Raw genomic sequence first — 18,744 nt, forward strand, 5'->3', positions numbered from 1 at the left:
ACCAAATAAAATTGTTCAAAATTAACTCAAAGTAAATAAAATTGTTCAAAATTAACTCAAAGTGAAATCAATATAACTTACCTCCATGGCAGCATTGTGATGCTACCTTGTCTTTGAAAACTTCCAGTATTCTGCTGTAATCCACTGCTGCTATAAACAGCTCAAATTTGGATGTCTACACCGGTAAGCGACTTACACCTATATAGCTATTTCAATCTCTATTTAGATGTAGTTCATAGATGAATATACTGAAACTTTAAATCTCCACAGTAAAATGCTGAGCTCTACTGGGACTAGGTGTTTACCAGTGAAAACTTTATGTTCCAAAGCAAGGTGGAGTTAGCATGACAATTAATCCATTTTCAGCACAGTTATGTTCAGAGGTCAAAACCCTCGGCTATATAGGATTTCACTTTTCTTATCAAAGACAGCACAATTGAAAAGCCATCAATCTGTGAAGACACTGGTGCTGGAACAAAATGACAAAAGGTCTGTTTGAGGACCTTTCTTTTGGGAATAATGGACAATGCATATCTTTGGATCACCAGCCAAGGGTGGTAGTCAAACTACAGGCACGTACATAGACACTACTGTTAACTTCTGGCATGAGCAAACACATGCTATAAGCTCACAATAACAGCTAAGGAAAGCACAGATGTTTGCCAACTGTACACCTTTACAGATCTGGTTTCCATTGCCGCACCAGTGGAGTGATACATATGCCACAGGACAAAGGATAGTCTCAGTGCATTTGTATCGATATTTAGGCACCAAAAGAATTTCGGAGACATGTACAAGCACACAGCACAAATACAAAATACAAGTACATGTACAGGTAACCACAAAGTTAATTAAGAAACATGTCAGACATAAATCTCAGACAACAGCAGTTTCTACCCTTCATGGAATGTACAAAATGACCGAAAATGTTGACCAACAAAGTGCATGATTGGAAACAAATACATGTGCCATCAGATATTAGTTTACTGCTGAAACTTACATTTTCCAAGTCAGATATCATCCTACTTTCCAAACAAACCTAAGAACACCTTTCTAAAATCAATAAAAATCAGAGTCTGGAAACCTGAGCAGCTTGGTCATGGATGAAATTATAGGTCATTATATGTGGGGTTTAGGACACATTTGCTCTTAAATACATTTATTTATTTATTTATTTGATTGGTGTTTTCCGCTGTACTCAATAATATTTCACTTATACGACGGCGGCCAGCATCATGGTGGGTGAAAACCGAGCAGAGCCCAGGGGAAACCCACCACCATCCGCAGGTTGCTGACAGACCTTCCCACGTACGGGCAGACAGGAAGCCAGCATGAGCTGAACTGGAACTCACAGCAACCGCATTCTTAAATACATTACAGATGAAGTATGCAGGTGCGTCTCATACAAGTGCCTCAGAATGCAAACAATGGGAGCAGGTCAATGTACAAATTCTCTGCCGATAGCCAGGATTGAACTCAGTTGTTGGGAATATTTTTAAATGAATGACGGGGCCAGGTTCATGTTTTGGTTCAACTATGTGTAAATACAAAATTGATCAAGATGATGACATCTAATGATATAATGTAGACAGAGCTATGGGTTCTTGTAATCACATACAGTGTATACAGCAGTATGTCAAAAATGAAACCTACATATTGCTCAATTTATTTATTTATGTATTTATTTGATTTGTGTTTTATGCCGTACTCAAGAATATTTCACCTATACGATGGCGGCCAGCATTATAGTGGGAGGAAACCAGGCATAGCCCGGAGAAAACATACGACCATCTGCAAGTTGCTTGCAGACCTTCCCACTTACCGGATTGCTAAAAAAACAAAAAACAAATTAAAATGCTACCCTAAGTCACAATTTTTATTTGACATTCCTTTTTAATCTACAGAGCTCATATAAAAAATTGATGAAAAAACAAGAAACACATTCCACAACTTCAATACAATGCCACAGATCTAGGACTTGGTCTATTATTCTATGTCAAAAATATATTATACATATAACATTATACAGGGTGTCTAAGAAATTGTCTACACTTCTGTTAGAGCTGGACAAATCTGGGAACATCTATGTGTGTGTGTACACACTAAATGTAGTTCTGAACACTCAATGATTAAAGAAGTCAAGTTCCAGTTTTTTATCAGTTCTTTTTTTTTACATTTTACATAAAAATAATTATATATACACCAATGATTATTACCACACAACCCAAACATGTCATTCAGAGTTGTTTGTCTTCCCTTTTTATGATTTATCCAAATCTGCCAATGTCATGTTACGAAAAAAACATCACTTAAGGTTCTGAAGGTGATCCAAAAGAATAAAATTTCTCCACAAAGAATATGTCACTCAGATATCCTCACTCAAGAATGTAACGTTCATCACAAAACCATTTTTCTGAATCACTGATACTCTCTTTGTTCACACAATCACAAGTATTTCACCTTTCTCCCACTGACTGATAATAAATAATCATCTTCTGGAAAAAAACAGTTTTGTTTCACACATCATAATCTTCTGCTTTAAAGTTTTCCAGTTTTTCCCTGACTTTTTTTGCCTTCTGCTGGTTGAGTTTCCTTCTCTGGAGTCTCTGCAAATGTCAACCAAAGAATTCACGTCAGAGTCAAAATGGAGACATTTTATCTTAAGCCCTGTCCCTCCTTGACATGTTAATTATTATCCAGAAAAAATACACCTCGAAATACACGTAACCCATGAATCATAAATCTTAGTAATCAAATACACAGAAAATTACTATTTGTTTCTGTTCAGTTTCTCATGACACTTGTCAAAGAAGGGCAGCCTTACTTGCAATTTACTGTTATGTAAAGAACTGATGCCATTTCTGAGGCAAAGCTTTTACAACAGGAAGAGTTTTTGATATCTAACAATTTCAGTCTTAAAATACAGCACACTCTCAGTTTATACAGATAAAATAAAAGTCTTCATCCCTTAACATGACTGCCCAGAATTTCTTAACAAATTTAATGTCATAAAATGTGACCTATAATCCTCATAATTGTATGTAAAACTGAACCTTTAATGCATGTTTCAATTTGTTTGATTTTGATTTTGATTTTCCAGTATACTTATGAATAGTCAACTTATACTATGGCATTCAAGGTTAAGAATGGACTAAAAAATGAGTATGCCCCATGGAAACCTCTGGGGTCCTAGCTTTGCCCGGCACCTCACAATCCTCGACACAATGCCACAGCCAAACCAGAAAGATTTAAATCTGAACACCGAGTCTCTTCGGTGAAGCACCTGTCGTCTGTCAATTTAGACAACTGAACCAGTAAGGGTTAGTTGTAGTGCTCCTTTAACTTACAAGCAGCAAAATTACAAAACGATGTGAAAATTTTAGATCTATTGGTGGCAGGACGAGGGTTAATAAACCTATCAATTGTGATACTCAAAAGGAAATCTGGTAAGACTGAATGCTTACATCAAAACATGTAAAATGTAGCAAGAAAAAAATCATCCATTTGTGAAGTGTTTAAAAATAGCTGAAATGACTCCAGAGTTTCATCTCAATAATATTTGATAGTTTGACCACTGCTTAAAGCTATACTTCATGTCTATAACAAATCATACCATGTGATGGAATCTGATAATAATAACCTAAGTCCTCAACCAAACTGCTTACCTCTTCCTTTAAACATTTGTTCATTGCTGTGTCCAAATCATTACAATGTCCAAGGAATTTCTTAAATGGAAACTGTTAAAAAACAGAAGAAAACTGGCTGTAAAAAATGTTCAACTCACAAACTATGAGGCAGGATTTTATGAAAAAAACACACATCATTATTTGAAAACAGCATGAAATAAATGTTACAAAGTGAAATGTTCATTTATTTATTTATTGCTTAAGCCCATTTTCAAGAAATGAGCACTTAGACCTGTAGTGTAGTTATCAGTTTTACAGGTGGAGAAAAGCAGAATGATCAGAGTAAACCACTAACCAATCTTAGCAAGACAATAAAAATTGTCCGATGTCTGACAAACTCGTATGTAGAAGACAAGTGGTCATCAACAAAAGTTACAATGAAACTCGAAAAAGCTCAATTTTCCCCATATTTGCTGGTGAGGTGACAAAACAAGGTTAAAGCTGTGAAGCTCAAGATCGCTAAACTGAAAGTGCTATGTATGTTCTGTATATGAGCTGAAATCTTTGCGCTGTGGTAATAATTGCAGGGTTTACAGGGTTTCAAATTTAAACAAAAGGCTGATTCACTTTATCTGCACATTTACATCTATATGCTGTATAATGTATATACAATACATTGGTGTCTAGGATGAATTTTTCTTTCCCGCGATGCATACTTCTGTTGAAAAAATGCAATCAAAATGCGAACTCGTTCAAGATGCACAGTTTTGTAGCGAATTGTGATTAAAGTCCGAAAAAGTGCAATTCTTCCTCTGTATTTGGAGGTCACATGACACAAAACTGCTACATCTGTAAAGCTGAAAATGGCTGAGTGCAAAGGGCTATGTGTGAACTGTATGTGTGCGGAAAATCATTGAAGTGTCTTAATAAATGCGGGAGTTGCAGTGCTTGAAATATTATCCAAAGGCCAATTTACTACATTTGGCACTTTTACGTCCCCATGTTATATAGTGCAGGGGCCTCCGTGGCTCAGTTGGTCAGTGTGGTAGCGCAGCATAATGACCCAGTAGTCTCTTACTAATGCGGTCATTGAGAGTTCAAGTCCAGCTCATACTGGCTTCCTCTCCGGCTGTGGGAAGGTCTGACAGCAACCTGTGGATGGTTGTGGGTTTCCCCCGGGCTCTGCCCGGTTTCTTCCTACCATAATGCTGGCCGCCGTCATATAAGTGAAATATTCTTGAGTACGGCATAAAACACCAATCAAATAAAATAAATAAATATATCATGCATTTTAAATGATGAATCTACAAATACTGTAAACATGCTACCAGATGTAGTTTGATGTCCTGATCATGAATCTTGTTTTATTTCTTTTCTGTGACGTATAGTTTTGCCACAAATTGTGATGAAATTGCGAAAAAGTGCAATTTCCACCATATTTAGCGGTCACTGAGTGCAAAGCGCTATATATGTACACGTGTGCTCAAAATCGTTGAGCTGTGTTAAAAAAAGAGGAGACGTGCACGCCTTCAAATATTGCCCAAAGGATGATTTACTCGGTTTGGCTTATCTACATATATGTGATATAGAGTGTACTTACAATGCACTGATGACTATGAAGAATGCAGGCTTTGTAATTTAGGTGGATATGTGTCAACACATGGACACCATTAAGGTAACTGGAAGTGACACCGCACTGGCCGGCAATACCGGCTTGAACCCCAGAATGGCTGTTTTAGCAGCTATATTGTATATTGTTATTTACTACATGATTGTAACCTTCCCCTCTTTTAACTCTGGTTTCAACTATACTTTCTATTTTCTTTAGTATTTCATGCAATACCTTTTATACCAGCTTAATATTATGTAATTCTCCAGGGACTCTCCACCATTCCTACCTTTCTGCTAACTTACCACGCCTTCTTTTGTTTTGTCTTTATATTTGAATGTTTGATGAATATTTGATTTCTACACCTACACAGCTACATGTATATAAGCCTGTGTATTATTTACTGTACATATTTCTGATGATGGTGCAAACATAGTGACTGAAATATAGATTAATAACATGACTTCAATATTCAAAGTTCTTTTCTTTCTATTTTATGCAAAACTGATCTGTGGAAGCACTGGAATGTACGTACATCCTTGTGACATTGATGGTATGCCTTGATGATCTCATTACACTTGTCTGTATGAAGGTGGGGAGATAGATCAGGATGCATTGTGGCTCTCAGTGGTGAAGAGATATAACCTCCAGGACTGAAATGTCAACAAATAAGAAAAATGAACGTCATTTTACACGTAAATGATATACAAGCAAATGACAAGCCAGTAAATGAACATACATTACAGCAGATGAACTATGTCATTTTGAGGTAGAGCCTTGGTGAAATTCAGATATAGAAAATCCACAACATTTTGACCTGGAATTTTTCAGCCTATAACATCTTGGCACAATAATATATAAAGGCAACATTTTGGCACAATAATATAACACGGCAGCATTTTGTCACAATAATATAACAAGGCTACATTTTAGTGTAATAATATAAAAGGACAACATCATGGCACAATTATATTAAACAACAACATTTTATCACAATAATACAAAAACATCCTGGCACAATAATATAACAAGACAACATTTTGGTGATAGAGATTTCTGGTATATGATGATTTCCTGAAGACGTGGATTTCTCTTCCTTTATAAGTACATGTACATTTGCCCTACATGTAAGTTGATAATCCAATGTAGCTGCTCCAAAATCTTGTTGATCCACTAAAAAGCACTTGTATAATTAGCTTAATGCACAAGTGACGATACCATACTCTGATAAAACTGAGAGGTCTCATATTGCAAAGTCTCATATTTGAGTCATATAATAGGACAGGATATTTACAAAGTAACACTGTAAGTCTGTAAGTACACAGATTCCAGCCTTACAAACAAACAAGGCTGAGCAGAGTCAGATTAGTAAAGGGATCTGTGGACACACTCAAAGAAACATGTGGTTTGGGACAACAGGCAGTAGCAATGGGTTAGTGATAGTATTGCACAGACCATCTGTGTGGATTACAGTGTACATTTACATTTAATCTATCCATCACCAATTAATTAATCTATTAGTATGATGAAAGCCCAGATGAAATTTCCCACTGTCAAAAGATTCCTGACAACCCTTCTGACTTAGCGCCACAGCTGAAACAGTCAGGGCTGTATTAGAACTTGCGAGCAGAAACAGCAATCGTTTACTCTAATATATATGGATGAAGGTTGGCTGAGTGGACAGAAGCAAAGGCTTGAGGTAGTGATAAAATAGCACATCAATGGATGTTTGAATTGAGATGTAGTCTTTTCTGTCTGGACTTGTAATGAGGCAATACCACTTACAGCAGCGTGTGCAAATGAGATGAGAGGAATGTTAAAACTAGCATTAAGCAAAAATGTACCGAAACCACAACTAAATGACAGCAGTTATATGTAGCACACTGCAAAACACAACTGAAAAGAGTTGAGGATAAATAGTGTTGTGACACCAATCTGGACGAGGAGGTAAAACATAGCATATGCCTGGGCAAAAACAACATCTGATAATAACTGTACGACAATTTTCATTATTATAAATTCTGCTACCTTTCATAATTTCACCTTTTATATATTTTTTTATGGCAAATAAAACAAAAACAGAACATATGATCACAAGTTCCAATGACAAACGGAAGGTGGGGGATGATGTGGGGGTGGTGTGGAGGATGGTGTGGGGGACCTTAGGTGCTATTTTAAAGAGTTTATTCTCACATTTAGCCCACAGTTAGGGTTACATTTCTTATGATGCAACAGATGAGTGTAACACTAACACAGAAATGCCACAGTCAATAAAACCTTACCCTTACATAAAGTAGGGCATACATACTAGTATGTTGGTCTGATACGAGAGCGTGTTCGTATAAGTAAGATCACATTGGTGAGACACCCCTCAATCATTATTCAGAGGCCCTTAGCTTGTCTTAATCTGTTTGCGTAAAACAGCTGGGAGGGGGGGGGGGTGGGGGGTGGGGATCAGGTACCACAATTCTATTCTGCTTTAGAGTATTGTTATAAAGATTATTTGAAAGCTGGCCGTAGAATGCTGCTAGGTGTTAGGGTGAAAGTACATCACCACATGTAAGCCTAGATGTGCAGTTCAATTAAATTAAACGATGAGGTCTAGTTTCAACAATTTACGATCCTTCCGTGTTCAGTTTCTGCCTCTGTTATCCTGGGCTATTCAACTTCGACGTGCTGAAAACTGACCTCAATGCGGTCAATGTTCAGCTAGTTACAAGAGCCACAGGGCAACAAAACGACCCTGAAATTGTTCCGTGCAAATTTAGCCACATAAGGAAACCAAAAAATGCAAGACAAGCGTATAACCACCACTAATACATGTTGTAGTCAATCCTTATGTCAAATGATCAGAAGAACGATATGACGTATTAAAATGATTACAGTAATCAACTCCGCATGCTACCTCGCCCGGCTCCATGCGGTGTGGTCTACGTCATCACTTCCTGTGTACACAAAGACCGCGCGCCTATTTTAATTTGATCCAACTGTCGACATCAAAAATGCCCGATAAAAACTCTTTGGAAAGAATTGTAAGTCGGTTTAAAACGACAGAGATTTGTCCAGCATTAGAAAGATGGGGTCATTTAACGCAAGATGATATCAATGAGGTTAAGACTGCAGGAACGAAACAGCAGATGATCCTAGAAGTTTGTGATCGATGTGTGGTGAGTACGAATATTGAACCCTCGGTGACCTACCTCCTGTTTTCAATGTCATCGGTAACTTCTACACAATTAGTAGGTTGTTCTCATTGAAGTTACTTTGTTCAGTGGAAAACTTAACTCAGTGAGGCATTCAAAGTTCATGATTTCATTTTACTTTTGTGATTTGCCTGACCTTCAAGTATGCTAGTTTTATCGTCCTTTAGTACTATAAAGGACAAGACGAACCTGAGAAGACAGCACCCGACTTGATGCGTACAATGTTAATTTCGTACTCAGTGCAGGTCCAGGCCAATTGTCTTTGTTATCGAACAAGTGTTGCGCACTTAAAAGGCACCAACCCAAAGACCTGCTTTCCACAGCCACCGCACCATCACCATAGGTCCCTATTCAACTTACAATCGATTTATTATAGCCATGAAAGTTTCCACCCTATACACTCATCGGCGATGCCGCCATCTTCCTACTGCTCCACTATGAAACAGGACTTGCGTGCTCAACATGGCGACAGTCGCCAAGGAGTGTATAGCGTGGATATAACCAGGATACTGGGAACCAGGGATGTCGAAAATATCATAGAAGTTTTCAGAACCCATTTGTTACAGTTATATGCGCTTTCTTTTTATTATTTGCCTCAAATAATTCACATTCTCAGCTGTGAAGTTGGTGATCAGTAATGTGGCTTTCATGCTTTAATTCATAATGGCATTTAAATGTAGTACATGTAATAATGGTTTCTTTTGTAGGAAAGAGAAGTTGATGAGGAAGCAACTGCTGAGTTAGATATAATGTGTAAGTATAACACTAGACCCTAGTCCGACATTGCTCTGATGTTGGGGTTGGCAAAATTTTGTTCGACTGATGATGGCCCTCAGCATCAGAGAGCGCTCCATTTAAGAACCTGATGAAGTTACCATGGCAGTGTGTCATGGCAATTTTCCATGAAATAGGTTTCTACGGCCTGAAGTTTGTAGGCACAAGGTGCTCTGATGTTGGTTGGGAGCTATCGTTGACCGACCAAAATTTTGCCAAATCTAACATCAGAGAAATGTCTAAGCAGATCCAGACAAAGAATCAGTAAGGTGTTAATGGCCAAATTTTGCTTGGAAATTGATGGCTGACTTCAAGTCTGAAATGCCAGACTAGATGGATGTAAAGACCAAATAGAGCACGGTGTCAGATGTACTGGGGAAAGTGTTACTACCAGTACAGTTGGCTAGCTCTCCCAACACTTAATTCTGTGACACAGAGCACAATTGGTTCAGCAATGAATGAACTTGATTTGTCGGTTTAACAATAATCTGTAGCAATGAGATGAGACGATCTGGTTTCTGAAGTCTCCATCAAATCAGAAACATTCTACTTGATTGTCTTCTGTTTTACACCAAACAAATGACTAGACTGCATTTGGTCATGTGGGAGATTTGTTTCATATGATTAGCCAGTATTTCACTGCAGTCAATCTCGCTGTCACCAGCCTGGGCACACAACCCAACGAGTGAAGAATCACTGGCGGATTTTGATTCTGAAAATCAAACATGTTCTGACACCGGCAATGAGTACGTCAAAAGTCGACAGTTCTCCAAATTGCTGCTGTGATGACAGGTACACTTCATGACCATGGGCTGATCACCAAGACGAGCATCCAAAATCGCCTAGTGCACCATTCATGATAGCCTTTTAATATGAAGTGGATCCCTCTCTAATCCAGTCCTCATACCTATCCAGTCTGTCATTGTGGTTTGTGGAGAGATATTCAGGTTTACAGTGTAGGAATATAACTGTCTTGTGTAATACGGATTTGATGCAAAGCTCAGCTCTTTTGTGTTATTTATTTTACAGGTGATGGCAAATGTCTGAGCACTTTGTACATGAAAATAGTTGAATGATGATGTATCTGTTAACATATACATATCTCTCCCAAAAGTCTCTTGTGCAAAACAGAACTTTGTAGTTATAGTCTACAAGTGTTCACGTATGGATGATTTTCAAAGTACAGTGACCGATCCCTACTCATTGATAGTGGTATATAAAGTTAGTGTTTTTCTGAAAGTATTGTTTTGTGTTTTTCACAGATGTACATCTTCACTCAAAGACGAAAACCTGGAGTGTGTATGAGCTGATTGACCCCAAAGGTACCTGTCCCATAGTCACATTTGCCCACAAATAATACATGTAAATTACAAACATTTGTTCAAGTTAGACCCAATAGCCTATAACATACTTATTACACTCCTATGGTTTTATCATGTAGAGGGAAGATACATACACTAGTCAGTGTGTCGATGGATCCTGTGGCTTTCTTGAAGAAAAGATTGGTAATTTCTAGGAATCATTTGCATTTCAGCACTCATGGTGTGGTAATCAGATTTCGTGCTTCCAGCTGTCAGCTAATCACATATGTTACAGGATACTTGGTTACATTTCATTCTTTGGAAAATCCTGGTCCAGATTTTTCATACCTAGGTGATTATTACTGAACCATGCAATATTTCTCATCAGGACCCACTTGGATGAACATAAAAAGTTTGCTTCTTTCAGTTTCGTCAACTGACAAATTAGATTCCTCTGCAAGCAATTTCTGGAATATATGGATTCCTTTCAAATGTTCAGCCTTGTTAAACAATTTCTGTATCACCTTAAATGTACAAGCACAATTTAAAGGAGAAGAAAATTTAAATATCAATCAAATATTATTGAAAAGAGTATGTATTTCCTTGCAGGTGCATGCCATAAAAAAATTCTAACATGCACCTCAAGTTGATAAATTATAAATAAAGTCAGCGCCAAAATCGGCTGGGTCTGCTCCATTTTGCCTAAGAACTAGTCCTGAAATCTTCTGTGTGAAGAGGAGAATTGCCGCCAAAGTCCTGTTCGTACATTTCTGGTAGAACTCTTCTTCTCAAAAGGTAGCGAACAATACGGTTCGTTTTCCACTTGACGATCGGGAAACCGGAATGTTGGATGTAGGTTCCGAGTTTACACAAACAAGCCGGCAGTTTTAGCGACTCTCATTGGCTGAGAGGCAACACACCTCCAGCATAAATTTAAAGATGGAGGACGTGATGGACTCAATTTATGCCAGCTTTGCCATTTTCAGGCGTTAGGTAAATGACAAGGAAAAATGGCAAAATTATGCAGCAGGCACCACCAGATAGAAAAAATGTGCTCTTTTCAGCCTATAGTGTCATGTTTTTAAGATTTCTTCTCCTTTAATTTTTGGCCCAACATAGGCCATGCTCAATTAAAAATGATAGCAGTTACATGTTCATGTATATTAGTATAGCCGTATTTTGTGTTATATTCTGTGTATGAAACTACATCTGTAAATGATGAACAGATTTCCATTAATCTTTTCCATTAATCAGTTTTAAATTATGGATTTTGATTACATTTACAGAAGAAAAACCAATTAGTGTGAATCCTGCAGTAATACAGTGGAAGTTGGACAAGAAGTTGGGACAGCATTTTGATGCAGTGAGTGAAACAATAGCTCAAATAGACCAAAGAAACCGGTTTCCTTTTGTATTGTGAGGTTAATTATCTCCAAACTGCATATAAACGTGTGACGTATAAATAGAGCCTGAAATATGGAAAAAATGGGTTATTCTTAGATGCTTTGCATATCTACTGTAACATCTAGCAAAACAGAAAACTGATACTCTGTGGTTGAGGCTAAATGAATAAATGAACCCACAGACAGAGTATGTCTGTCTGGATTCCTGACATGAAAGTCCTTCACAATGCTGTACCTAAAAATATGCGTCCATATTATTAGTCAATGGTTTATGCAGCTAACCTGGAGTTAATGAAAATTGTGGTGGGAATAATGTATATTTCTTATTAGGATGTTTAATACAAATCATGTCACAGATAGCTCAGTGACACTGGCATGTTCTACTGTTTTGGTGACATGCCAAGATTATTTGAGGTAAATGAATGTGTAGATAGAACTGCTTGTTGCAACTGTTTGATGTAAATGTTTGTGATTGTATAGCAGCTCACCTGATATCATCAAATGGCTGTGTAAATGACTTAAAACATTGAACTTCTGCCATATGTGAAAAATGATAGCACGTTTGTGAGTACTGAATGCATATTTGACTTACGCTTCATGAAACTGGGTTGCCAGGATATGGGTGAAATATTGCCAATGTGGCGTTAAGCCATAACCATTCCTGAAACTGGGAGCACACATGTTATTTCGCTGTCTCCATTTATTGTCTACCTGCTTATCACACTCTTGAAACATACTATTGCCACCATTGCTTTATCATTGACAGGTTGTGTGTACGAAGGTTCTGGACAAAGCTGTGTGGATCAGATTGTCTCTGGGACATGGCGTGATGGGCCGTGGCAGTCAGATCAGATTCACCAATGATGTTGTCTATATTGTACATTATCCTCGCACTAGCTTCTTCATCGCCACTCCCATCAAAGCTTCGTTTAAGAACAGAGTTACTGAGGTATAATGAAGGCAGCTGATGACAATATGTGTTGCATTTACACTCAATTTTAAAATCTTAGATATGTTCTGATAACAAGTTACTGCGTAAAACGACCTTAACTTCCCTCAGTCCAGGTATCTAGCCTCTGGTTTATGAGGTTAAGAGTTCAAATCCAGCTGTTCCTCAATAAACGATGGCATTATGTCAAGTGTAATGCATTGTTTTCTTCTTGGCTCTGACCAGTTTCCTCCACTCATAAACCGACTTGTGGTTATACAATTGAAATGTTCTTGAATATAGCATAAAACTCTTATGATAAACATGTTACAACAAGTAGTTACCTAAGTTTTCATGTCACTTTAAGATACATGCTGACATAATTGATTTGTTGTTAAAGGATTGAAAAAGTAGAGAAGATATTCAACGTTTATCACTTATATAATGTAGTACATAGATCCTCATTGCCATCTTTACAGGTATGTGCATGTTTTGATTGGTTTTAGACAATTGTCTCTATACTGGGCTACTTCTCCTCCAAAGAGATGCAACTGAAGGGCCATTGTCTGAGCTCCCTGGCTGATATTGCACTTAATAAAAACTCACAGGTAAAGGCAAATCCTCAAACTATTAAAGTGTTCATAGCTCATGTAAGTAGGGCTGATAAAAATGTTATTTAAGGTATGTTCATGAACCCTTTCCCAAACTCAGTTTCCTCATTTATGATTCAGTCGGGAGAGGTTTTACAAAGTATTTTCTGATTACTGTTATTTAATGTTTCAGAGGGGCCTCTATGGCTGAGTTGGTTTACCTGTCACCAATGCGGTCGTTGTGAGTTCAAGTCCAGCTCATGCTGGTTTCCTCTCCGGCCGTAAGTGGGAAGGTCTGCAGATGGTCGTGGGTTTCCCCTGGGCTCTGCCCGGTTTCCTCCGCCATAATGCTGGCCACTGTCGTATAAGCGAAATATTCTTGAGTACGGCATAAAACTAGATAAATAAATTTAATGTTTCAGGTCATCATTGCTTTGCCTTTCTTACTATTCCATATCTATCCACCATTATAGATCATCTATATACAATTTTTGCTTTTTAATTTGACTCCCAAATGTTGGTGGTTTTACCTGCAACTCCGTTTTCCCGTATCCATAAAGCAGACTGCAGTTGTATAAATGAAACATTTTGAGTATCGTAAATCTTCGCAGTTAATGGGATTTTATGGTTTTTAGTATCTCAAGTCCTTTATATTTATTCCAGGGTGGGAAAAACTTACCTGGAGACCACACTAATCCACTGACCAGCAGCAGAAGACAGAAAAGAAAAGGTAATAACATGCATTACTACCAAATGCCAAGGCATTACTAGTGAATGATTTGTATGCACAATATAAGGCTGTACTGTCTCTTAAGTGACATTTGTGCCAGAAATATGTACACTGACAAACTGACCTGTGCACTTAGACAGTATTGCTCAAATCACAACCGCGGCCTCTGTGGCTCAGTTTGGTTAGCATGCTAGCGCAGCATAATGGCGGAGGAACCTCTCACCAGTGCGGTCGCTGTGAGTTCAAGTCCAGCTCATGCTGCAGGTCTCGCAGCAACCTGCCGATGGTCGTGGTTTCCCTCTGGTCTCTACCTGGTTTCCTCCTACCATTTTGCTGGCCGTCGTCATATAAGTGAAATATTCTTGGGCACAGCATAAAACACCAATGAAATAAATAAATAAATAAATAAATAGATCGAATCATAACCTTGGACACTCTACCAAGCAGGAGACTTGGTATCCTAGACAGAAATCTTTCCCAGTTATCACTCTGAATAACATGGGATAATAAAAGCACTAACATAATCTGATGATGGCTGCCTTCTGCTTTGTTAAAGGGACTGTAAACAGCTTGAAGTGAACTGTTAAACATTACAATTAAATCATACTACACATATGAGTGTTATACAAAATGTTTTTATCATTCAAGACATCAAGGCTCTCTCATTTGTTTCTGTTAACAGAAAAAGATGAGGAATTAGGTGAAGGTGTCACACGAGAGGATGATCCAAAGAGACAGAGAAGAATGGGTGTGTTAGAGAATACATTTGGTCCATATGTCCAGCCTACATTGGAAAAGATTGAATTCAAGGTATCTATGTTAACCTAGCAAAGTGTGAAATTGATGCTGATGTAAAAAGAACATCCGTATGACGTACACAAGATTTTGCTTAGGTACTATATTATTCCATGTCAAAACGTTAACCTTCACTTCAGTTTTTTGTTTTGGCATTGATCGTTACAATTGGCTGATAGATGGCAGAATGTTCAGATCTGAGTGACAAAATTTCTAATCATTTTGGATTAATTGGGAGTTTTCCACGATTGTTCTTTTTTTTTTGTACATTTTGCTGTTCTTTGCTATTGTAACTGCGGTTGTTAACATGTTTTCAGAATCCATTTCTTCACATTACCGCATAACTCAGATACAAGTACTATGTCTGTATTTTGTGCTCGTTTCAGCTGGAGACTCAGTTTCGAGGGTTTGGACTTACACGTGAACAGTCTAGATCAGGGAACGTTTCAAGACTTGAGAGATTTTTCCCTGTGCTGGAGCGGGCATACAATAGAAAGGATGGACCAGAAGTGTTTCGTTGCCATGTGAAGTTTGAAGGCAAGAGTGTCCTGGAGGGGTTGAGGAACCTTGGGGACAGGGGACTGGCTTCTGTGCCTCTCCCCAAACATTTGACTTGTGTCCCATCACGAGCCAAGAATTACTTTATCTTAGGGGATAAGGCAAGACATCCCCGTCCCCAACGCAGCCCAGCCCCGCCATAGTCACTGTGCTTGACCACAGGACAAAGTCTCTATTTATTGTTATTCTGATTTGTTTATACAGGAAACACATTTCCAGTTGTATACTTTTAGCCATCAGCATTTTAACCTTTGCTGCACATATTTTAAGAATCAGATATTGAGCAGTTCGCTGTTCAGCATTCAGTGGACAGGCCGTTTAGATGTTTCGATTTTTACGTGTACATGAATTTTTTGACAGTTTGTTTTAGTAGAAAAAGAATGAAATGTGCTGTTAACTTGCTTACTGTCCTATAGGTTATGGTTCTGTGAAAACAAAATGTCCAATGAAGTGAAATCATGTCAGTAGTGTGAGTTTTTAGTTTGGACAAAATGTCTTTTTTATCAGATCTTATCTTTTTTTCTGTATTTTGAATTTTTAACTTGAAAAACAGTATGGTATTTTAAATTGAAAGATAAGGCCATTTTAAGTAACAGTAAATAATTTTAAAAACTTTTAAATATTAATTTGGTGGAAAAGTTCAGCCACTTCTGAAACACATGTATATTTAACTTCAAAGATATGTAAGACAGGATTTTTATGTCATCACTCATATTTTACTCATGTATCATCCATGTTGACATTGGTTGACAAGTTTTAAAGATGCAGTTACATGTACTGTCACACATGCATTCATCCATACTATCCAGAGTTTTTGTGTACATCGGCCTATTTGTTATGGTGCTGTTTGCAGTTTATAAGTAAAAGAAAATTTGTTGCCTACATCTCAAGTTTGCCTTATTTTTCTTTGATTAACTTTTGGACTATTAATATTACACTATTTCCTTTGGTATATATTTGCTCATCAGATTATTAGAGTGTGCGCTGAAATGCTTTATGTCAATACAGATCAGCGGTCAGGTGCCCAACTATCAAATGCTGGCACACAAGATACAGATTCAATCCTGGCCTTCCTGGTAAAGTGAATGTCCACTCTACTAAGCTTTAGGTGGAGAAGATGGTAATTGAAATATCCACTTTTCCAGGCTTTACGTGGAGAAGATGGTAACCGGAATGTCCACTCTAACCGACTTCATGTAGTGAAGATGGTAATTGAAATATCCACTCTTCCAAGCTTTACGTGGAGAAAATGGTAATTGGAGTATCCACTCTAACCGGCTCTATGTAGAGAAGATGGTAATTGAAATATTTCCAGGCTTGACATGGAGAAGATGGTAAACCTATGACTTCTTTCTGGCAAACTACTGAGAGTTTGAACTCACGTGTGATGGCAATCTCAGATCTAGTAACATCTCCCTATACTGACTTATCGCTTAGTCTTAACTAGAGGTGACGAAATTTCTACCTTCAGTCCTTTCGTTGACACCTGTTTGGTTTGAGAGGTCAAACCTTTGTATCAATCAAAATCCTTTTTTCACCAACAGTGGGTTAGCTGAGTATTTCCCTGAACTCCAGATGCACATATAGTTGTTGACAAGCCTTAGAGAATAAATAGAAATGGACATGCTTAAATCCACAGCAGATATGAGAATTTGACAGTCTCCAATACAGAGATAGTGGCTCTACAGATGACCTCAATGAGATTGCATGTGGTGGCTACAGTAAGAGTAGTAACGCTCATATCCACTTGTTCTCACTTCATATTACCTAGTTACAGATGACCTCAATGAGATTGAATGTGGTGGCTACAGTAAGAGTAGTAACACTCTTATCCACTTGTTCTGACTTCATATCACCTAGTTACAGATGACCTCTATGAGATTGAATGTGGTAGCTACAGTAAGAGTAGAAACACTTTTATCCACTTGTTCTGACTTGGTATCACCTAGTTACAGATGACCTCAATGAGATTGCATGTGGTGGCTACAGTAAGAGTAAAAACACTCATACCCACTTGTTCTGGCTTGGTATCACCTAGTTACAGATGACCTCAATGAGACTGAATGTGGTGGTTACAGTAAGAGTAGTAACATCCATTATCCACTTGTTCTGACTTCATATCACCTAGTTACAGATGACCTCAATGAGATTGAATGTGGTGGTTACAGTAAGAGTAGTAACATCCATTATCCACTTGTTCTGACTTCATTTCACCTAGTTACAGATGACCTCAATGAGATTGAATGTGGTGGCTACAGTAAGAGTAGTAACACTCATATCCACTTGTTCTGACTTCATATCACCTAGTTACAGACGACCTCAATGAGATTGAATGTGGTGGCTACAGTAAGAGTAGTAACATCCATTATAAACTTGTTCTGACTTCATATCACCTACTTGTTCATGAATAACAACAACCACAATGAAACAGTCGACACAAACGTACCTGGCACGTCAACAGCAAGCTAAACTGTTAACCACCATTGTCAATTTAAGATGACCACAATCAGCATTGTCCAGAGAAAATTGGATTGAAACTAAGAAGATGTAGTTGACTAAAAGGGCAATATATTGTGGGGGAGTCTGAACTTTGATTTTTGTTTTAATAATAAACAGAAGGAACTTTAAGCAACTATTGTGAACAACGAAGATGATCTTAATTTTGGGAAGTCCACCGTTGCAAAGGCATCATAGGATTCAAAAATGGAAAATGATATCCGAGTATGTGTGGTTACATTTGTGTGTTCTTTATTATTCTGTGAGCGGTAGATCTCGGTTCAATCCTGGGTCGAGTCACACCTAAGACCTTAAAAGAGGAAGTTGTAACTTCCTCTCTTGACGTTCAGCTTGAAGGGGATAGTGCAACGACTGGTTGACCCGTATCAGTATATTGGCTCAGGCGGGGCGGCTTACTTGTCTCCGGTAAGGCGTCTCAGTGAAGCAGTACTAGATAAAAGAGCGATGGAAATCCGTCCTGCAACAAAGAGGCACGTTACATGCACTCTAAGGATTCCTTCGTCCTCCTATGACTGAAAAATTGTAAGATGTTAGACCTCAAGCACTCTCTCACTCACTCTTTATTATTCCCACACAATAAGGTGACGTGATTTCAGAATTACTTTACGATTTCTGGACCGAGTTCCAGTTTAGTGAATATATTAATGATTCAGAGTGGTTGGTGTGGAAGCTGAGCTGGGAACATGGCCAACCGATTTCAGAGCTAAAAA

At 38.0% G+C, this 18,744-nt stretch overlaps 2 protein-coding genes across 4 annotated transcripts; one reads left to right on the top strand and one right to left on the bottom strand.

Annotated features, from left to right (window-relative positions):
- Positions 1 to 1,865: 1,865 nt before the first annotated feature.
- On the bottom strand, positions 1,866 to 8,177 carry LOC135475305 (COX assembly mitochondrial protein 2 homolog). 3 transcript variants are annotated; one of them, XM_064755147.1, is made up of 4 exons: positions 8,047 to 8,177; positions 5,771 to 5,888; positions 3,666 to 3,737; positions 1,866 to 2,606 (listed from the first exon to the last, which is right to left on the bottom strand). In XM_064755147.1, exons 2-4 carry the CDS (start codon positions 5,849 to 5,851, stop codon positions 2,517 to 2,519), a joined length of 243 nt encoding a protein of 80 aa, XP_064611217.1. In that variant the 5' UTR covers positions 5,852 to 5,888; positions 8,047 to 8,177; the 3' UTR covers positions 1,866 to 2,516. The 3 variants fall into 3 exon arrangements, with proteins under 3 accessions (XP_064611217.1, XP_064611218.1, XP_064611219.1); XM_064755148.1 differs by having other exon boundaries at positions 8,119 to 8,161; XM_064755149.1 differs by lacking the exon at positions 8,047 to 8,177 and adding an exon at positions 7,429 to 7,460.
- On the top strand, positions 8,097 to 16,394 carry LOC135475304 (centromere protein N-like). Its single transcript, XM_064755146.1, has 9 exons — positions 8,097 to 8,402; positions 9,146 to 9,191; positions 10,475 to 10,534; positions 11,800 to 11,876; positions 12,683 to 12,865; positions 13,351 to 13,452; positions 14,098 to 14,164; positions 14,847 to 14,974; positions 15,346 to 16,394. Exons 1-9 carry the CDS (start codon positions 8,154 to 8,156, stop codon positions 15,658 to 15,660), a joined length of 1,227 nt encoding a protein of 408 aa, XP_064611216.1. The 5' UTR covers positions 8,097 to 8,153; the 3' UTR covers positions 15,661 to 16,394.
- Positions 16,395 to 18,744: the final 2,350 nt, after the last annotated feature.

This window comes from Liolophura sinensis, chromosome 9, assembly GCF_032854445.1.
Source record: "Liolophura sinensis isolate JHLJ2023 chromosome 9, CUHK_Ljap_v2, whole genome shotgun sequence".
NCBI lineage: Eukaryota > Metazoa > Mollusca > Polyplacophora > Chitonida > Chitonidae > Liolophura > Liolophura sinensis.

What these genes read in the sequence shown, in the direction of transcription:
- LOC135475305 (XM_064755147.1), bottom strand. Translation starts at nt 5,851, where the DNA reads ATGCATCCTGATCTATCTCCCCACCTTCATACAGACAAGTGTAATGAG. An exon ending in ACCATCAATGTCACAAGGAT is followed by an intron (nt 3,738 to 5,770) that starts GTACGTACATTC and finishes GTTTTTTAACAG; the next exon opens with TTTCCATTTAAGAAATTCCT. An exon ending in ACAAATGTTTAAAGGAAGAG is followed by an intron (nt 2,607 to 3,665) that starts GTAAGCAGTTTG and finishes TGACATTTGCAG; the next exon opens with AGACTCCAGAGAAGGAAACT.
- LOC135475304 (XM_064755146.1), top strand. Translation starts at nt 8,154, where the DNA reads ATGCGGTGTGGTCTACGTCATCACTTCCTGTGTACACAAAGACCGCGC. An exon ending in TGCTGAGTTAGATATAATGT is followed by an intron (nt 9,192 to 10,474) that starts GTAAGTATAACA and finishes TGTTTTTCACAG; the next exon opens with ATGTACATCTTCACTCAAAG. An exon ending in TGGAAAAGATTGAATTCAAG is followed by an intron (nt 14,975 to 15,345) that starts GTATCTATGTTA and finishes TGCTCGTTTCAG; the next exon opens with CTGGAGACTCAGTTTCGAGG.